General features: G+C 49.1%; 1 protein-coding gene across 1 annotated transcript in view; it reads left to right on the forward strand.

The window, feature by feature from the left end:
• Positions 1 to 2,818: 2,818 nt before the first annotated feature.
• The window catches only part of INSC (INSC spindle orientation adaptor protein), a gene marked incomplete at both ends in the record, with an annotated part of 126,539 nt that continues 111,882 nt past the window's right edge, over positions 2,819 to 17,475 (forward strand). The window contains one exon of the mRNA XM_079708895.1: positions 2,819 to 2,914. Coding sequence (XP_079565021.1) covers positions 2,819 to 2,914 — 96 coding nt within the window. The remainder of the gene's footprint in view (positions 2,915 to 17,475) is intronic.

The following is a 17,475-nucleotide window of genomic DNA, read 5'->3' on the forward strand; positions in this document are numbered from 1 at the left end:
GAGAGGTACCCAGGCTTCAGCTCACCACCAACTCACTGAATCAGAACCTCTGAGGGAGTCCTGGGAACCTGCATTTCACTCCCCTCCCCCACCCAGGGACTCTGGTGAGTAATAAAATTTCAGAAGCCCTGCTCCCAGAGATCGCTGAGGGCCTTTCTGGTCCTCATGTCCTTCATCCTAGTTACATTACAGGTTTTCACACTGGTTCTGGGAGTTGAGGGAAATTTCCCCTTTTGAGAGCATTGTAGAGGAAGGCCTGGAGAGAGATAGATGGCCCGAGTGAGTCAATGGGGTGTCCACACCAGCCTATGGCCAGATTTTCCTCTCCCAGTCCTTCTTGAGTGGCCTATCCCACCATCACCCCTGGAGGCAGGACAGCATCTCCATGGGCATGTCTCAAGGCTGCAGGAGGGGACTGCAGGACTTAAGGTCACAGCCATGGGTACTGGGATCCTTGCCCATCGCTCATATCTCTGGGTGGGCTGGCATTTCAGCTGCGATCATCAGGACCTTCTGATCTGATATCTCAGTCCTCGGAAATGAGAGCCTGTCTGGTCATCAGCTATTTTTGTGCAGGTTCCTCATCTTGATAACCTTCTCTGAGTAGGTGGAGGACAGAGTGGAGGACGCTGTGTCTTACTTGAGATGGACTGAGGCAGAGAGCGCCATCACAAAGTCCAAGGGAGACTGACCAACAGAGGGCAGGGCCAGCACAGAAGCTGCGGAGATGGCAGCTGGGGAAATTCTTTCTTTAGGGGCCTTTCAGAAGAAACCATTTGCCCTCTAAAGTTAGGCTGCACCTTAGTTTTGAGCTGGAACGACCTCTGACTTTCTCTTATTCTATAAAGCAGTGGTTCTCAGAGCGTGACGCCCCCAGACCAGTACCATCCACATCAGCTGGGAACCTTTTAGAAATGCAGATTCTTGGGCTCTGAACGACTCCTCCTCTTAGAGCCATTGCCTGGCTGCATGATTCCAGGTTAAATTGTGCCCGCCTCTCTGGAAAAACCCCTTTCCAAAGTAGATGCCCCACAAGGCTGCCATGCTGAGCTGTTCTCAGACCACGGAATGGATGGGCTTGTGAGCAAGAGCAGTCGAGGAATTCTGGGAGGGGAACAGCGTAGGAAATGACGAGAGACAATGGAGATCACACTGGCCATGGTAGGCCTTCTTGAGCACTCTACTGGGGCTGCTGGGAATGAGCACCAGTGCCAGCACAGCCCCTGCTTGGAGATGTCTAACTTAGCATGGAAATTTCCAGCAGTGGACAAGTTCCTGGACTGCTAAATTCTTCTGTTCTCTTCTTTTGCAGTCCTGTTCTCCCAATTCCCAGGGCTCTGGACTTTGTGACTTGTCCTATATCATAGCCCTGCCCCTCTTGTGCCCACCCTCCTCCCACCAAAGTCTTGCCACTTCTCTGCAAGACTGGAGCTGGCACCAGCTCTCTCGGGCAGACCATGCTCTGTTCTGCCCGAGGCCTGGGCTCTGGTGCCATGCCTTGTCCTGTGGGTCCTGTGCAGCCTCATCTGGGCTGGGGGCCAGGAGCCCTCCTTGGCCAGCCCCTGACAGTGCCAGAGTCTTTGAGGTGCTCCCTGCATGAGGTTCATTCATGATCCCTTCAGAAGAGAGCACCTGAGACTTCTTCCAGTGACCATGTGGGGTATGCTGGGCAAACTAGATTTGGAGCTGAGGCTGTGGGTTGACTGTAGTTCAGGCTGGCTGACTGAACTGTAAACCTGACATCTGCCCTCCATTTAGGTCTAACTTGTCCTTCCTGAAGTGACTCCTGAAGTTGGTGGAGCTGGGATGGGCCTTTTGGGAGGGAAGAAGAACATGGCATCAGGCTAGAGGGGACCTTTGCCTGATGCAGCTCTGAACCATTTCTGTGGCTTCTCCTTTGGTAGAAGGACCTATTTGTGGTTGTGCCCCTGAGAGTCTGCATGTATCTGTTTACCTGTATGTCTCCCTTTTCACTCGTGAGGGCTCCCACACATATCTATATAGAGTCTCCCTTCATCTCACAAGCTGTGAGGCCGCAGGCATATGATTTAAACCATCTGGCCTCCATTCTCCTTGTCTGTATAATGGGAATAAAAATAACTTCTACAAAATGTTACCATGGTGGCAAAATGAAACAATGCACATAAGGCCCTGAGCATGGTTTCTGGTGCTCACATGTTAGGCTATTATTACTAATGCAAGTTATTACTCCCTGTGCCTCAGTTTCCCCATGTGTAAATTAGGGATAATAGCTAAGTCGTCCATGAACCCAGTGTAATCGTGAGGATTAGGGAAGTTGATAACTACAAAAAACTTAGCACCATGCAATAAGTGCTAGTGATTATAATACTTATTATCCTTCTGGGTATGTGCCTGGGTGGGACTCTCTGAGTTTGTGAATGACTCTGGGCATGTCTGTCTGCTGAGTGTGTATGCATGTATGTGAATATGTGTGTATCTGTGTTTATATGGCCAAGCAGGCCTCCTGTCTCTGGGTGGAGTTTGCTGTTGGCCCAAGCCTGGACTCTCTGAGGCAGCCAGGGCCAGCGCCGGGGATGGAATTTCCATTAAGAATTAAGCAGGACAGCCCTGGGAATCCAGGCAGGCAGAAGGGAGGAGGCTGAGGGGGTTGATGCTCCAATTCTGAGCTCCCCCCGCAGCCTCAGTTCTGAGCTGCCTTGGAGAAGGCCTCTGCCACCTTTGCCTGGAGTCTCAGGCCTGCAGGGGCCATGGCCCAGAAGGATGGGCAAGGAGAGAGGAGTTGCCTGCCAGGGCCCCTGTAAGGAGGCTTGGAGTTGCTGCAGCCAAGACTGGAGCCATGAGGAGGCCCCCTGGGAATGGAGAGACGGCCAGCGAGGGTATAAGAGGCTGGGGCCTATGGGGCCGACATGAGCCCAGGAGGCTGGGCTGTGCTGTATGTATCTGGGAACGTGGATGTGTGTGTGTGTGTGTGTGTGTGTTTGTGTGTGTGTATGTGTGTGTGTGTTTGGGAATGCAGGTGGGGGACATACATACCAAGTGTCCTAAAGGGAACATCTAAAAAACCAAGTCTGTTCCTCTCTTTACCTGAAACTCGGACCCAGAGTTTGTACCTGGGAATGAAATATTTCTGAGGCTTTTTGCTATCCTGTTCATGATCTAAGCCTCATTCCATTTCTAGCATACTAAAAAATATCTTAGCTATTCAGGTACTTTTACATTCCTGAGCTCATCTCATACTTTCAACAACGTATGAGCTAGGCAGAGATTATTATGATCCCCATTGTAAATATGGGAAAACTGAGCCTCAGAGAGTTTAAGTGACTTGTCCAAGGACGCATAGCTAGAATGTAGTAGAGGCAGTGTGCAAGGTTAGGTTTCTTTGAGGATAAAGCCCAGGCTCTTTTTTTTAACACTACCTGATCTACCAGAAATGGACTCAAAGATTCAGGAAACTGCCCATTTGAGGAAGGCTGTGGCTTCATTGTTAATGCTTAGCCAGGTGAATGGCTGGGCCTTCAAGCTCTGTCCCCAGGCCCTGAGACAGCCTTTGCTGAGATAGGAACTGAAGCCCCTCTCAAGGGTCTGGGGAGTAGCATCAGGGTGTCTCCAATGGATGGAGGCTGCAGTCAAAGCTGGCTTGTCTGAGGAGGATGACTTGGGCATCTACAGAGTCTGGGGTCCCCAGAGAGCTGAGGCAGTTGAGTTAATGTCAGGAGCTGCAATGTGTCCAGGGCCAGGGAGCAATCATCATTTTTAGCCAGGGCCTGAAAAGGTGAACACGGGTATTAGTGTCAAGGAAGAGAGGCTGAAATGGGACCTTGGAGTGGTCATTGTGTCTTGGAGACAGAGCTGGTTTTCCTGTCCCTGAACACAAAGTGTGAGCATATTGACATACAGTAGTTGCACATGAGGGATTTAGGTTAGATGCCAAGGAGAACTTCCTGCCAATGAGTGGGTTCAAAATTGGAAACAGTGCCCAAGGGAGGCTAGGGTCCGCTCTTCCTTGGTGGCCCGCCCCCCAGAGTGGGTAGAGGAACTCCAGGCCCCTGGTGGGGAATGATTCATGGCAGGGTGGAGGGGGTTGGATGGAATGCGACGTTCCTGAGCTTTGGGGTAGGAATCAGCCTTCTTCTCTAGACTTGGCCATCTGACACTAAGTGCAGAGCGGAAGTTTGATGTGCCCCAAGTTAAAACGAGTCTCTGCAACCATCTTCTGTCCTTTCTGGCAGGTCAGCGATCTTATGTGAGCGACTTAGGTTCCAAAGGGAAGCACCTGAGGGTCAATAAACCAAGTGGCCTTCCGGGCGTTTGGGGGCTGCTCAAAGTTCAGCGCTTCCTCCGCAGAGCGTGTGAACCGCACCCAAACCCCTCCTTGTTTTGTTTCAGTTCCAACGCACTCCCTTTCCTCTCCAGATGTTGGCATGTGGGGCACATGTGGGCACCAGGGTCGGGACGGCTCCGACGGTCCGGGGTGCTTACCCGCCGTGACTCCCGCCCGGCCCCGTGTGAGCCAGGTCTCTAATTAGACCTGACCGCGTCCCCATTCCAGGGCTCCCCACAGCCGAGAGCACAAAGTTTGCACTGCCAGGGGCACCAAAAGAGCCTCGCAGCCCGGCTGAGACTGCAGGCAGCGGTGGCTGACGCGGGGCAGAGGTTTGGCAGCGAGCGGACTGTTGCCGGAGGTCCTGCGGCGGCGGGCGGGAGCGGCGGGCGGAGGCAGAGCGGGGTGGGGCGCGGGCAGCCGGCGGCCCTCGGGCTGGGCCACCGAGCAGGTCACTTGCTCGCAGCCTCTGCAGCCCCAGCTGTGCCTGCCGCCGCCGGCTTGGCCGCTGCATGCAGCCGCGCACACGCGCTCTCACTCGCTCGGAGTAAGTAGGCGGCGCTCCCCAGGCTGGATTCGGTGCCCAGCCCGGTCCGGGACAGAGCATGCTTGTGACTATTTGGATAGTAGGTGTAAGTGTATCAGTGTGAGTGCTTGGGAGTGGGAGCGAGCGCCAGTGGGAGGACTTGTGTCTGGGCTGGTATGTGAGCATAGGGAACTTTCTAGCGTATGTCCCAGGGTGTGAGTGTGTGGGAACTTCTGTGTAGGTGGGCCTGGAGTGCACCCATAGGTGGCACGTGTGTCTGTGTGGCCCTTGCTGCCCCGTGTCTGTACTCTGGGTACGCATTGGTGAGTGTGGTAGGCAGGCTCCATGGGGCTGAGGGGGTCGTGTGCCGATGGCTGCATGCGTGTGAGTGAGCAGACGAAGACAGAAGCTGGGGGTAAGGAGTGTTATCTGAACTCAGACTTTCTAGGGTGACCCGACTTGTCCCCAGCTGGGGTGTCTTCTCTGTGGGTCACTCGGCTTTGGTTTCTCAGGACTCTGAGCGGGGCAGGAGTTTAGCACCAACACTGGACTGAATGGGGGTCTGAGCCAGCCTGGCTGACTGGCCAGGGTTGGGGAGACAGCCCCACTGTCACTCCAGGAGGAGGTGGGAGGACCACTCAGCCATGCCCACCCACAAACACTCACAGGGCACCCACACACTCACAGCTGCTCATGTGTGCACACCTTCCCGCCACTCACACCAGTCTTGCACACGTTGTATCTCAGGAGGGCTGTGTAAATACTCACCTGCTTTCAGTATGTACATCTGAGGACAGTGACACATATCCAACAGATATCTCCGTGTGCAAAACGCATATGCACAAACATGCATCCCTGGCTTGACCCACTCTCAGCCTTTTAGGCCCCCTTTTCGGTCCCCTTTAGCCTACATGTGGCACCTTGGACAAGTCTAAGAAACTGGCTTTAGTAGGAAATCTCTTAAGCCAGGGGCTTTGGCTGGGGGGTCAGGGCAGATGTTGATACGATGCCTTCAGAGTGTCCCATTTGATCTGGAACTGAGGCTGTTCTTTGAGTAATCTTACCTTTTTAGAAGTGAAAAGGACTGTCTGGCAAGGCAAGCAGGGCCAGTCTGGGATCAGAGGCAGAGCTCAGCACCTGTAATTTGCTCCACACTCTAGTTTATTCTCTGGATTCCCCCTGCAGCAGAAAAGCAGTGAGCCTTCTGTGGGCTGGGCCCAGACAGTCATCTGACAGGCAGGAGAAGTGAGTTGAGCTGGGCTGATTTCTTCTCTTTTTTGGTTTTAGTCAACCCTGTTTTGAGTCTCCCATCTGCAGTTGAGGCTGAAAGGGAGAGCCTTTGCTTTGCTCCATTCCAGTGGTTATCTCTTTTCTTGACAGAATCTTGTTCTCCCTGACCTCTTCCCCTTGGGGACTGGGGACACACGAAACAGTGCCCGGAAGACTAGGTGCCCCCAAATATTAGCTGGCTGCTGCTGCTGCAGTTATGGCTTCTAGACCGCTCCCATCCTGACCATTCTCCTGTGGACAGGTCTCAATGAGGCGCCCTCACTAAATGTGCTTCCTCAGTTGGGAAGTTAGAAAGATGACATTGACTTTCTCTTTCTAAGGGTTTATGGTTTGGTCTAAGGAGTGCCTGAGTTCTCACCCCACCAACTCCTCCAGTATACAGGGGAGCAGATGGGCTTCATGCGTTTCCTGAGGGGGTGCTGGAACCTGCCTTTCCCTGGCCTGGTCCTCCACCTGACCCTTGGGGGGGATGGTTAAATAAGGGCAGGCTGTGGTCAGCTGGGCAGCCTTTTACAGAGTGAAGGTGGTGGGGAAGGAAGTCTCTGTGCCTTCCCTAGCCTTCTTATGTGTGGGGGCCCCCAGCCATCTTAAGACTCAGGAAAAGACTCTGGAAAATGAGGTACCCACTGTGAATCCCAGGCTGGTTCCCCAGTTTTAGTTCATCAAAGACATATACCTACCAATCAGAATTTCAGAGCAACAATTAGGACTCATAGAGCAACAAGGCAACCCTTTAAGGTAACACAGTTCCAATTTAAAGAAGAGAAATCAGACAACCCCCCAAATGGTAATAATAACAACCACTATTTATTGAATCTATAATACATGCTTTATTTCATTTACTTTTCACAGCAACCTTATTAGGTTAATAGTCCCATTTTTTTTTTCCTCTGACAAGGAAATTGAAGCTTAGAGTGCTCAAGGGATTTCCACAGGTCTGTGTGTCTGCTGAGCTCATGACATCACCTGTGTGTTTACCTTCTTACTCTGGCTGCCAGGAAGCTCTTAGTTCATCATATTGCTTCATCCTAGTAAATGTGTTCATTGGAACCATGGCTTTGACTTTTAATTTCTGCTTTAATAACTTTATATTATACCCATCTTTAGCTGTAAACTCCTACATCCTTCATAGAAAGAGACCAGAATAAATAAATGAACAATCAGCAATTAAGCATTCTATTGGTCTCTGAGGATGAGAACCATGTTGCATGGATTTTGGGGGGACATCTCCAATTTCAAATATTTCATCTGGTTTTCAAACCATATGTCTCAATTTTGGCTTCTGTATTTTGGGGCTCTGATTTGTGACCATGTCTTGGGGCTTTTCTTCCCAGCAGCTCTGGGAGAAAATGCCCATCTCTGTGCTGGCTCAGACAATGGGGATTGTTGTGAATGAATTGGGCCATTGATAAATGTCCCCTCCTCTGACTGCTTCAACTGCCAGCTTCTCCCTGTCTCAAAGGCATGAGTGTCTGGGTGCCCAAAGGAGTTTGACCCCTGCCCTATGCCTGGCCCTGGCCCTACGGCCACCCCTTTCTCATGTGACCCCGCCTAGGCTCAGGGCTCTGCTGAGAGGTCTGTGTCTCTTGGACCTAAGCTCTGCCTCCCTCAGAGCAGACCATGTGGACCACATGGTCTGTGATCAGGGATGGCCCCTTTGGAGCCGGAGCTCAGGGTGAGGAGCATGGGCACACACGAAGGGCCCTTCTGCCCCCTTCCCTGGATCTGTGAGGCCATAGGCTAGTGCTCAGTTTTTCCTTTTCCCCATGAGGGGCTCTCAAGTCTGCCATGTGGTCAGAAAGTCATTTGTCACCTCTTATCTGCAAGAGATGTGTGTCACCAGGGTCATCTGAATGCAGGACAGGGCTCTAGCCACTCTGCAAAGTTGGCGAGACCCCTAACTAATTTACTCTAAGACTGATTCTTTTAGCCTGCCCAAGGCTCTTAGTATTTGGAAAGGGGAGACGTGAGGGGCAATGCTTAGCCCTAAAGATTACTTACAAGGACTCTCGTGGTGGGCTTTCAGGCATTGTGTTGAGACCTTGCTTCTCAGTATGCATTAAGTCACCTGATGCTGGCAGCTGTTTCCCATGTTCAAGACTAATCCTCCCAGAAGCACTTGGTTACAAAGGGGAGGAGGAATCGTTGGCCTGAGGCCCCAGGAGATGCCTGGCACTGGGTGGTGTGCTGGTGGGTTGGTGCGGGTGACGGGTTTGTACCTTCCCAGGTAAATGCCACCTCAAAAAGGTAAGACTAAGACTTGATTGCATCTCTGCTGAGGATTCTGGGTGTTCCCTGGACTTTAAGCTCAACCAAGTGAAAACAGGTTTAAAATCCAGCAAGAGAGCACTGGGTGAGGCAGTCAGAACTTCTGTGGGGGAAGGCTTACTCACGCTTACTCACATTTTTTAGTGTCTACTAAGGGCCAACCCCCTTGTTAGGCTCTTTGCATCTTTTGTTTCAGGAAACCTCTGGAACAACGCTGGGAGACAGGCGCTGCTATTTTAAAGATAGGGAAACTGAAGCACAGCAAGGTTAAATGATTAGCCCAAGGTCAGAGCCAGCAACAATTTCATCCCAGGTCTGTCTGACTCTGGAGTCTGTGGTGAAGACTGTGGTCTGTGGTCCACTGACCACTCCCCAGTTCAAAGGCCCTGAAAGCAGGGAAGTCCAGGCCTTTGGGCCAGCTGGGGAAGAGCTGAGGGCTTGCCTTCTCTGGCTCTAGGACCTGAATATCATCAGCATCACTGGCCTTTCCAGCCTCAGATGGAGACTGCTGCTCTGTGGGAAGCAGGGGTGGGGTGGGGAAGGCCTCCCAGGCCGGACAGGGATACCCCTGCCAACCCCGCCCCCTCCCTGCCAACCACTCCCTTGGAGTGTGCTTCTGTGACTTCACTTCTTCCCTGGAGCAATCTCTGGGGACCGAGCCTACACCCAGACACTGTGATCCAGCCAGCCCAGTCCCCGCTCTTCCTGCTACGTGGTGCCCTCAGTGCCAAGCTCTGGGGGAGTCCTGGATCCTCTGAGGATGTCTCTGGGCAGACCAGACCCTGTTCGGCCTGAGGCAGTGTCTAAGCATCAGCAATTTGGCTGGGTAATTGTGTATAGTGTTCACTTTCTGCTGGAGAAATGGAGGTTTTGTCTTACAAACCAAATATCCTGGGTTTGGAAACCATGTGAAATGCAGCCTGTCATCTGGGGGTGTGGGCTGCCTTGTGGGTCTGTGTGTGGTGCTGGTTTAAAAGACATGGTCGAGGGACAGAACGATTGACTCAGGCCATATTGTTGCCTCTGATAGAGGGTCAGAGGTGGGCTGCACATACTGGCCATGTGCAGAGAAAAGAGCACAGGCTTTGCCATCAGACAGATCTGACTCAGAGCCTGTTTCCACGTCTGTAAAAAGGGGTTCCTTATGATGCATTGGTGATGCTAGAACTGGAAAGTTTTTTGAAGTGTAGTGTCCAGCATAGAACAGGTCAACTGTAAATGACATATTCTTCCTTCTTGTCCCACCTACCTTCTGGGAAAGAACACTGGGCTGATGGCAAGAGATCTGGATTCCAGCTCTAGCTCAGCCTCTGGGTACATTGTTTTCTCTTACCCTCTCTGGGCCTCACTTTCCTCATGCATAAAATTAGAAGAACTTATTTCCCTTATTCTTCTGTATTTTTTGAGGATCGTGAAAGAGACTGAAGTCAGGGAGCTCTCTTGGAGGATGCAGAAAATTTAGTCACTATTATTCATGTATCCATGCTGCAGTATTAACTGAGATCCTGTCATGTGCCAGGGCCCGTGCAGAGCACAGGGTATACAGGTGTCGGGAATATCCCAGTCCTCAAGGCAAGACGGGATTGTGAACAAACAGTGACAAGCCTGTCTGTGGGACATGATCATGGCAGGTATTAGTGTATCAGAAGAGGAAGTGTCACCCCCAACTGGGGCAATCAGGGAGGCCTTACCAGAGGTGAAAATTCCTGGTCTGGATCTGGAAAGATAACAGGAAGATTCCGGGAGGATAAGAGGAGGGTTTTTCTAGGCTGAGAGACCAGCACATGCTAAGGCACAGAAATGTTGCCTCGTGTGGTAAGCTTGGGGGACTTGAGGCAGTGAGGGTACTGGTCAGTAGTGATGAGAGAGAGATGGGAGACTTTACAAAGGGCTGTCGATGGGTGTCAGGACTTGATGGCTGTGCTGAGGTGTTTTGATTTTTATCATGACAGTTGTGGGCAGCCCATGAGGTGTTTTAAGCAGGGGAGGGTCATGGTTGGATATGGGCTCACTTACTCATTCAGCAAACATAAAAACAAACAATTTTATGTCACCTTTAATTTTGTTATCATATCAAATTAATGAAAATTTGCAAGACTGATAAAAGAAATCCTTCTTTATCTGTATCCCTTAATTGATTACAAGACACTGCATTTACTTCATTTTTTTCATTCCTTCTCTCTCCAACAATATAAAAAATACATTATTTTTTATTATTTATGTATATTTCAATTATCTGTATAATTTATACTTTATTCATTTATTATAATTATATATTTATGGTTTTATCATGTATATGTATATATGAATACATACATGTATATGAATACATATAAAATATTCATATTTCTGATCAATTTAAGAGTAAATCGAAGACATGGTGCCTCTTTGCCTGTAAATACTTAAGTGTGTATTTCCTTAGAAAAAAAGATATACTCTTACTACAATACAATTCTGTCCCAATAATGTCTCTATAGCTCTCCTGTCTCCCTCGCCCCGTTCAGGGTCCAAGCCACAGATGGCATTTTGTTATAATGTCTCCTCAGTCTTCTTTAATCCAGAGCAATTCCTCTGCTTTATCTTTCTTGACCTTTGTGTTTTGAATGGTATAGGCCAGTTATTATGTTGAATATCCCTCCATTTGGGTTTATCTGACGGTTCTTCATGACTGGATTCAATCTGTGCATGTTGGGCAGGAGTACCACGAAGTGAGGTTAGCATACCAGCGAGCACAGGCTGCGTGGACTGTCCCAGTGCTAGTGATGGAAGCTTTCGTCACTTGCTTGAGGTGATGTTCACCAGTTTCTCCTGTGAAATTACTGTTTTTCCCTTAGTAATCAATAAGTAATTTGTGGAGAGATACTTCGAGGTTTTGTAAACATCCTGTTCCTCATCAAACGTTTAATCACTAATTTTATCATCATTGATACCTTTTTTTTTTTTTTTTTTTGCGGTACGTGGGCCTCTCACTGTTGTGGCCTCTCCCGTTGCGGAGCACAGGCTCCGGATGCGCAAGCTCAGCAGCCATGGCTCACGGGCCCAGCCGCTCCGCAGCATGTGGGATCTTCCCGGACCGGGGCACGAACACGTGTCCCCTGTATCGGCAGGTGGACTCTCAACCACTGCGCCACCACGGAAGACCCATTGATACTTTTGAATCCATCATTTCTTCTATATTTATTAGTTGGCATTTTTCTGTAGGAAAGATCTTTCCCTTCTCCCTTTCTTTCTTTCTCTTTATCTCTCTCCTCCCTTCCTCCCTCCCTCCCTTCTTCCTTTCCTTCATTACTATGAACTCATAAATTCTTAAGTAATTTATTCAGTGGGTTTAATCAATTTGTATATTTTATTTTGATGTTCAGAATGTACAAGATTTGATCAGTGGGAGGTTCTCAGACTGGCTCTTGTTTCTTTTGACTTTTCCCCATGATTCTCTGAGCATTTGGTTACTATTGCTCTAGCAAGATGTTCCAGGCTCATTTTGTTCTTTTCTTGCCCCAGCCTTGGAATTAGTCATTTCTCCAAGGACCCCTGGATCCTTTTAGTGGAAAATGGAATTAGAAACCAAGACCTGGGGCTACATGTGCTCCCTGTTACTGGTGTGTCATTGCATTTATTCCCTCTTAGCAAACAGAGCTAGGGTATATACTTATATGTCCATATTTATTTCTATAATAAAAAAATAAAACAAATTATTATAGGTTTTTAGAAAGAAAAACTCAAGTGATTGAGACAGAGAGTGAGAGGAGAGGGTGGCTTAGATGTGTGGTGAGGGAGGGATTGTTCGAGGAGGCGGTATTTAGAAAGACCTACAGTGTGGAATGGATGGATTGGAAGGAGACAGAGCCTGGAGATTCTTTCAATTATCTAGGAAATAATTACAAGGACCTGAAATAAGACAGGCAAGAGAGGAAGCAGAATCAGGTAGCTGGTTGAATGCAGAAGGTGAAGGAGATGAAGGAGGGAGATAGACATCTCCAAGGCCTGTCAAGATGAATGTGTCCAAAACGGAATTTCTGCATTCTTACTCGGCAGTGTCCTATTCATATGTGGTCCTCTCCAGGTATTTCAGATCTCATTGAATGGCTCCTTCATCTATACAGCTGCACAAGTCAGAGAGAGCTGGCAATCATCTTCAACACCTTTCTCTCTCAAAGCTCATATACAATTCACCACCAAATCTGTTGGTGTTCTCTTGAAAATCTCTCCCCAGTCCATCACTTCTCTCTGTCTCCACCAGTATCACTCTAGTTCAAGGCACCATTTTCATCTTACTGGACGACTGTGAGAACTTCCTAACTGGTCTACTTATACTCCCTCCAATTTGTTGTCACATAGCAGCCAAATGTATTTTAAAACACAACTCATGGGCTTCCCTGGTGGTGTAGTGGTTAAGAATCCACCTGCCAATGCAGGGGACACGGGTTTGAGCCCTGGTCTGGGAAGATCCCACATGCAGCGGAGCAGCTAATCCCGTGTGACACAACTACTGAGCCTGTGCTCTAGAGCCCGCGAGCCACAGCTACTGAGCCTGTGTGCCACAACTACTGAAGCCTGCTCACCTAAAGCCCGGGCTCTGCAACAAGAGAAGCCACCGCAATGAGAAACCTGCACACCTCAACAAAGAGTAGCCCCCACTTGCTGCAGCTAGAGAAAGCCTGAGCGCAGCAACAAAGACCCAACGCAGCCTAAAATAAATAAAATAAATTAATTAAAAAAAAAATTTAAAAACCCCACACAACTCATGTCATTTCCCTCCTTAAAAATACTTCAGTTGCTTCCTATTGATCTTAAGCTAAAGCTCAACCTCTTTAATAAGCCTACAAAGTCTAATTTGTCTGACCCCTGCCTCCACTCCTACGCCCTCTCGCCGAGCTTCTTTCTTCACCCTCTCTCCTGGCCTTTTCTCAGTCCCTTGGGCTTGTCAGTTGGCAAGGCCACAGGCCTTAGCATTTGCTGTTCTTCTGCTTAGAACACTCTTCTCTTCCTTCATGTCTTCACCTACTGAATTCTTGCTTATATCTCAGCTCTCAGCTCAGCTGTCACTTCCATGATTAGGTCAAATTCCATTTTATAGGGCTTTACAACACCATGTACCACCTTCAAGGCTTTATCATAGTTGTGATTTTACATTTATTTACAATTTTTCATGATAATTAATGTTTACTTTTCCTATTTGATGATGAGTTTTGCTCATTACTTTATCCTAGTATTTAGCATGTTACTGACACATGTCACAAACATTTGTTGGATGGATGAATGAATGAATGAATGAATGAATGAAGTTTTATCAGCTGAGCAACCAGATGGTGATACCATTCAGTAGAATAAAAATTCTATGGGAGAAGTAGATTTGGAGAGAAAGATAATTCACTTTAGGACATGTTACATTTGAGGTACATCTCAACCACATCTGGCCCCCCAAACATCTCACCGTCTTCTGGGCAAACAAATTAGACTGTCATTCAAGAGCTTTGAGGGGACTGGTGATAGGTGACAGCTAATTCCTGGGCAATTCTAAGGAGCTCCTGGAGAAGATAGCTAAATCACATGGCATCCCTGAGCTGTACCCCCCTTTCTGGTTTGTAGAGGATACAGGAGATCTGAGGGGCCTCCAGGTGGTTTGACCTGGCTCCTTGGCGGCTACGAAGGATTTAACAAACATTTATGAAGGCTCCTTGGAACTTGAGAGTTACTTGCATGATTCACATGGGTCAGGAATTGCCAACCTCCTCCCCACCCCTGAGACTGCAGTAGATATAGGCCTAAAAGAGAATTCAGAGAGGGTCTTACTAAGCCCAGTGAGCTCTCCTTACAAAGATGCCAGTAGTCACTCCAGCCCACTCACTCCTGCATTCCTCACTCACTCGTTCAATATCTATTTCACCTTCACTCAGTCACTTACCTGCCCAACCACATGTATCCATCCACAAACACGAGTTTATGTTGGATCTGTAGCAGGACTCAGGGCTGATGAGTCACCCTCCCTGCCCTCTCCTTCATCCCTCTTTCATATGGTCCTCACAGCCCAGGAGCCCAGATGAGGAGACATCAGGGTGGGGAGGTGTCACTTTACTGGTCGAAGGCCATGTGTGCTTGCAGGGTGTTATCAGGAAGAGCGGGAGATGCCACCACACCAACTGCTCCTCTTATTTCACCTCCTGCTTTTCTAGTGTCCCTTCCCCTCTTTCAATGGTGATGAGAGCTTAGGAATTAAGCTCCTTGATCAGATAGGTAGAAGGTGGTAGCTGGGCTCTGCAGAGATACTTGGGGCTCAGGCTTAAAAGGGAAAGAGAGATACAGCTCCCCATGAGCCCCACCATGGAGAAGAGGACACTTTTGTTTTCCTCTTCATTTTCTACCAGGATTGCCCTTTTAACCCTGTGGAATTTGCAGAGAGGCTGGGGGGAGGGCAGACAGTGGGATTTAAAATGTGGCATTTAGAAACCAGGAAGTAGACTAATCCTGGCCCCGCCCCTCCAGAAACTGCTCTTTCAGTTCTCTGAGGTTTGTCATTTACAAAGAGCCCCACAGAATGTGCGCTGTCCATCTGCTGTGACATCAGACAGGGTTGGGGCTGAGCAGACATAGGACAATGGCAGCCACATCAGATAAGAGCATCTTGGAAAAGTGCCCGAAGATGCCCAGGATCTAAGTTACAGACTCATTCACTCATTCCCTCTCTCACTCATTCATTCAACAACAATCTACTTAGCACCTACTCTGTGCCAGGCATTGTTCTAGGCACTGAAGATACAGCAGTGAGCAAAACACATGACGGAGTAGAATTGCTTTCTGATGTGGGAAGATAGTAAACAGGTTGATATATGCAAAGTGGTGCTGAGTGCTGTGGAGAAATATAAAGAATGGTAAGGGGGTTCCAAGGGTAGGAGGGGACTTGTACATTTATACCAGGTCAAGAGGTTCTCTCTGATATGCAGATATTTAAACAGAGGCCAGGAAGCAGTGAAAGGGCAAGCTATGTGAATACTGGGGGGAGGAGCAGTCAGCACTTCAGGATTCTGGGTGCCCTGTGGTCTGGAGGGTCAGAGTAAGCTTCTAGGAGGAGGCCACATTTAAGCTGAATCTTGATGTATGGGGACAGCAAGTCAGTCCTGAAGAATAGCAGGGAACTTGCCTTGAAGCTTGAACATAAGGGACATGTCGAGGAGGACAGTTTGGTAAGGCCCAAAGAGGCAGGGTAGGCTGGAAACAGGGTCTGGAGAGTCATGAGTGCCAGGCTAAGGAGTTCAGACCTGAGTTGAGGGACACTGGGGAGACATAATAGATTTTCAGCAAGATGTCACAATGAGAGCTGTGTTTTAAGTGGCTGAAACTAATATTAGGATAGGCTGGGGACTGGGCAGCCAGCAAGAAGACAATTGCCTTGGGTGAGCCTGCTTGGCCTTATGACCACCAAGGACCCTGAGGTTGGGGGAAACGCTGGGTGGCCCCAGATGCACAGTGGGCAGGGATACAGTGATGTAGGGACTATAATGGCCAACAGAAGCAGCAGGTAATGTGAGTGGTCATCACTGGGACAAACCCCAGATGTCTCCTGTAACTCAAAGCTGTCTTTGAGCAAAGAACACAGAGCAGCCTGGGTTCTAGGGCAGAGCAAGCTGGAGAAAAGAGTTTGGGTCTCATCTCTGGCCACAAATGACTATTTTAGAAACTTCTGGGGAGGGGGTCCTTGGATTGTAGGAACATTAGTTTCAGAGGAGAGCTTATCTAATCCAGCCCTCTCCTCTCACAGATGGGAAATTGGAAGCCCAGAAAAGGGGCATAAATTGTCCAAGGCCATATAGAGCACGTGTGGCAGAGATAGGTCAAGCATCTTATTTGAACTCATCTTGGAGGAATTACTATGTCTTATTTAATTACACATATATATATATATATATCTTTCAGTGGAAGAAGAAATTCTAAGAAAAAGGAAATTGTTTTATTCATCGACTTCTCTATCATCTAGCTGCAGCCTGATAGCAGAGCAGATGCTCTCTTGACCTGGACCAAGGCTGATGTTAGCCTGGTCTCAGATGTGGGACAGGAGCTGCCTGTGAGTAGGGGAGAGCCTGGCTCTGGATCTCCTTCACGCACACATGTGGTCTGGCCTGAGACCATCTCTACCTCAGTTATACTCACAGCCCTCGGCAAAGGGACCATGGATGTGAGAGAGTGTGGAGGCTGCTGTCACAAGGGTGCCTGCCAAGAGGGAGAGGTGACAGGTGTGGTGAGGGGCTGGGTGTCCTGGGCCTGAGGCCACTGCAAGAGAGAGAGGCCCTGCCCAGCTTGAGAGGGCAGCCCACAGGGGGTTTCACAGCTGCTAGCTGGGCACCTGGGATGCATGTATGGGGTGAAAGTGCAGTCTTGGTCTGGCCTGTGGCTGGGCCCCCAGGGATTTCACCAAACCCACTTTTTTTCAGCCCAGGTTTTCAGCCCAACCCTGTTGTCCCAAGGAGCTGAAGGCCACAGTTTTAAGAAGAGGTCCTGTTCTTTCCCCACAGCATGCAGAAGTCTATGACTTAACAGCAGGATTTCAGATGGAATTGTCCTTCGATGTGCTTCCATCCTCACATTCAGGATCCTAGTTGGGGAGGGGGTGGGGAGGGGCTGAGCTGGAGACAGTTTCCTGAAAAGTCAGAGGGATTCAAGCTATAGCTCCTGCCAGCCCAGACCCCTGCGTCTGTGCTGGATGAGTAATTGGTTCTTAAGCTCTTGGTCAACACAATCTGTTTGTCTTGCACTATGGCGCTGGCAGAGGGATTTCCAGAGCAGAGTGAGTTATACGCATCAGCACACTGAACCTGTAGACCCAGGGAAATAAGCGTCCTGAGTTTGGCATCCCTCAGTGAATGTCCGGGGGGAGGCAGTGGGATTTTCTTCAGGTGTGGGGTCATCACCCTCTCGAAGGTAGCATCGTGGACTAGGCCAGGTTTTGAACGGAACCTGAGAAGAAGGGAAGAAGGAGCTTGGATTCTAACCTGGGTTCAGCTGCAAATTTACTCTGTGACTTGGGCAAGTCTTTTGCCCTCTCTGAAACTCAGTTTCCTTTTCATGAACCACAGGGTTGGAAAAGAGGGTTCCT

The sequence above is a fragment of the Hyperoodon ampullatus genome (genome assembly GCF_949752795.1).
Source record: "Hyperoodon ampullatus genome assembly, chromosome: 7".
Lineage (NCBI taxonomy): Eukaryota > Metazoa > Chordata > Mammalia > Artiodactyla > Ziphiidae > Hyperoodon > Hyperoodon ampullatus.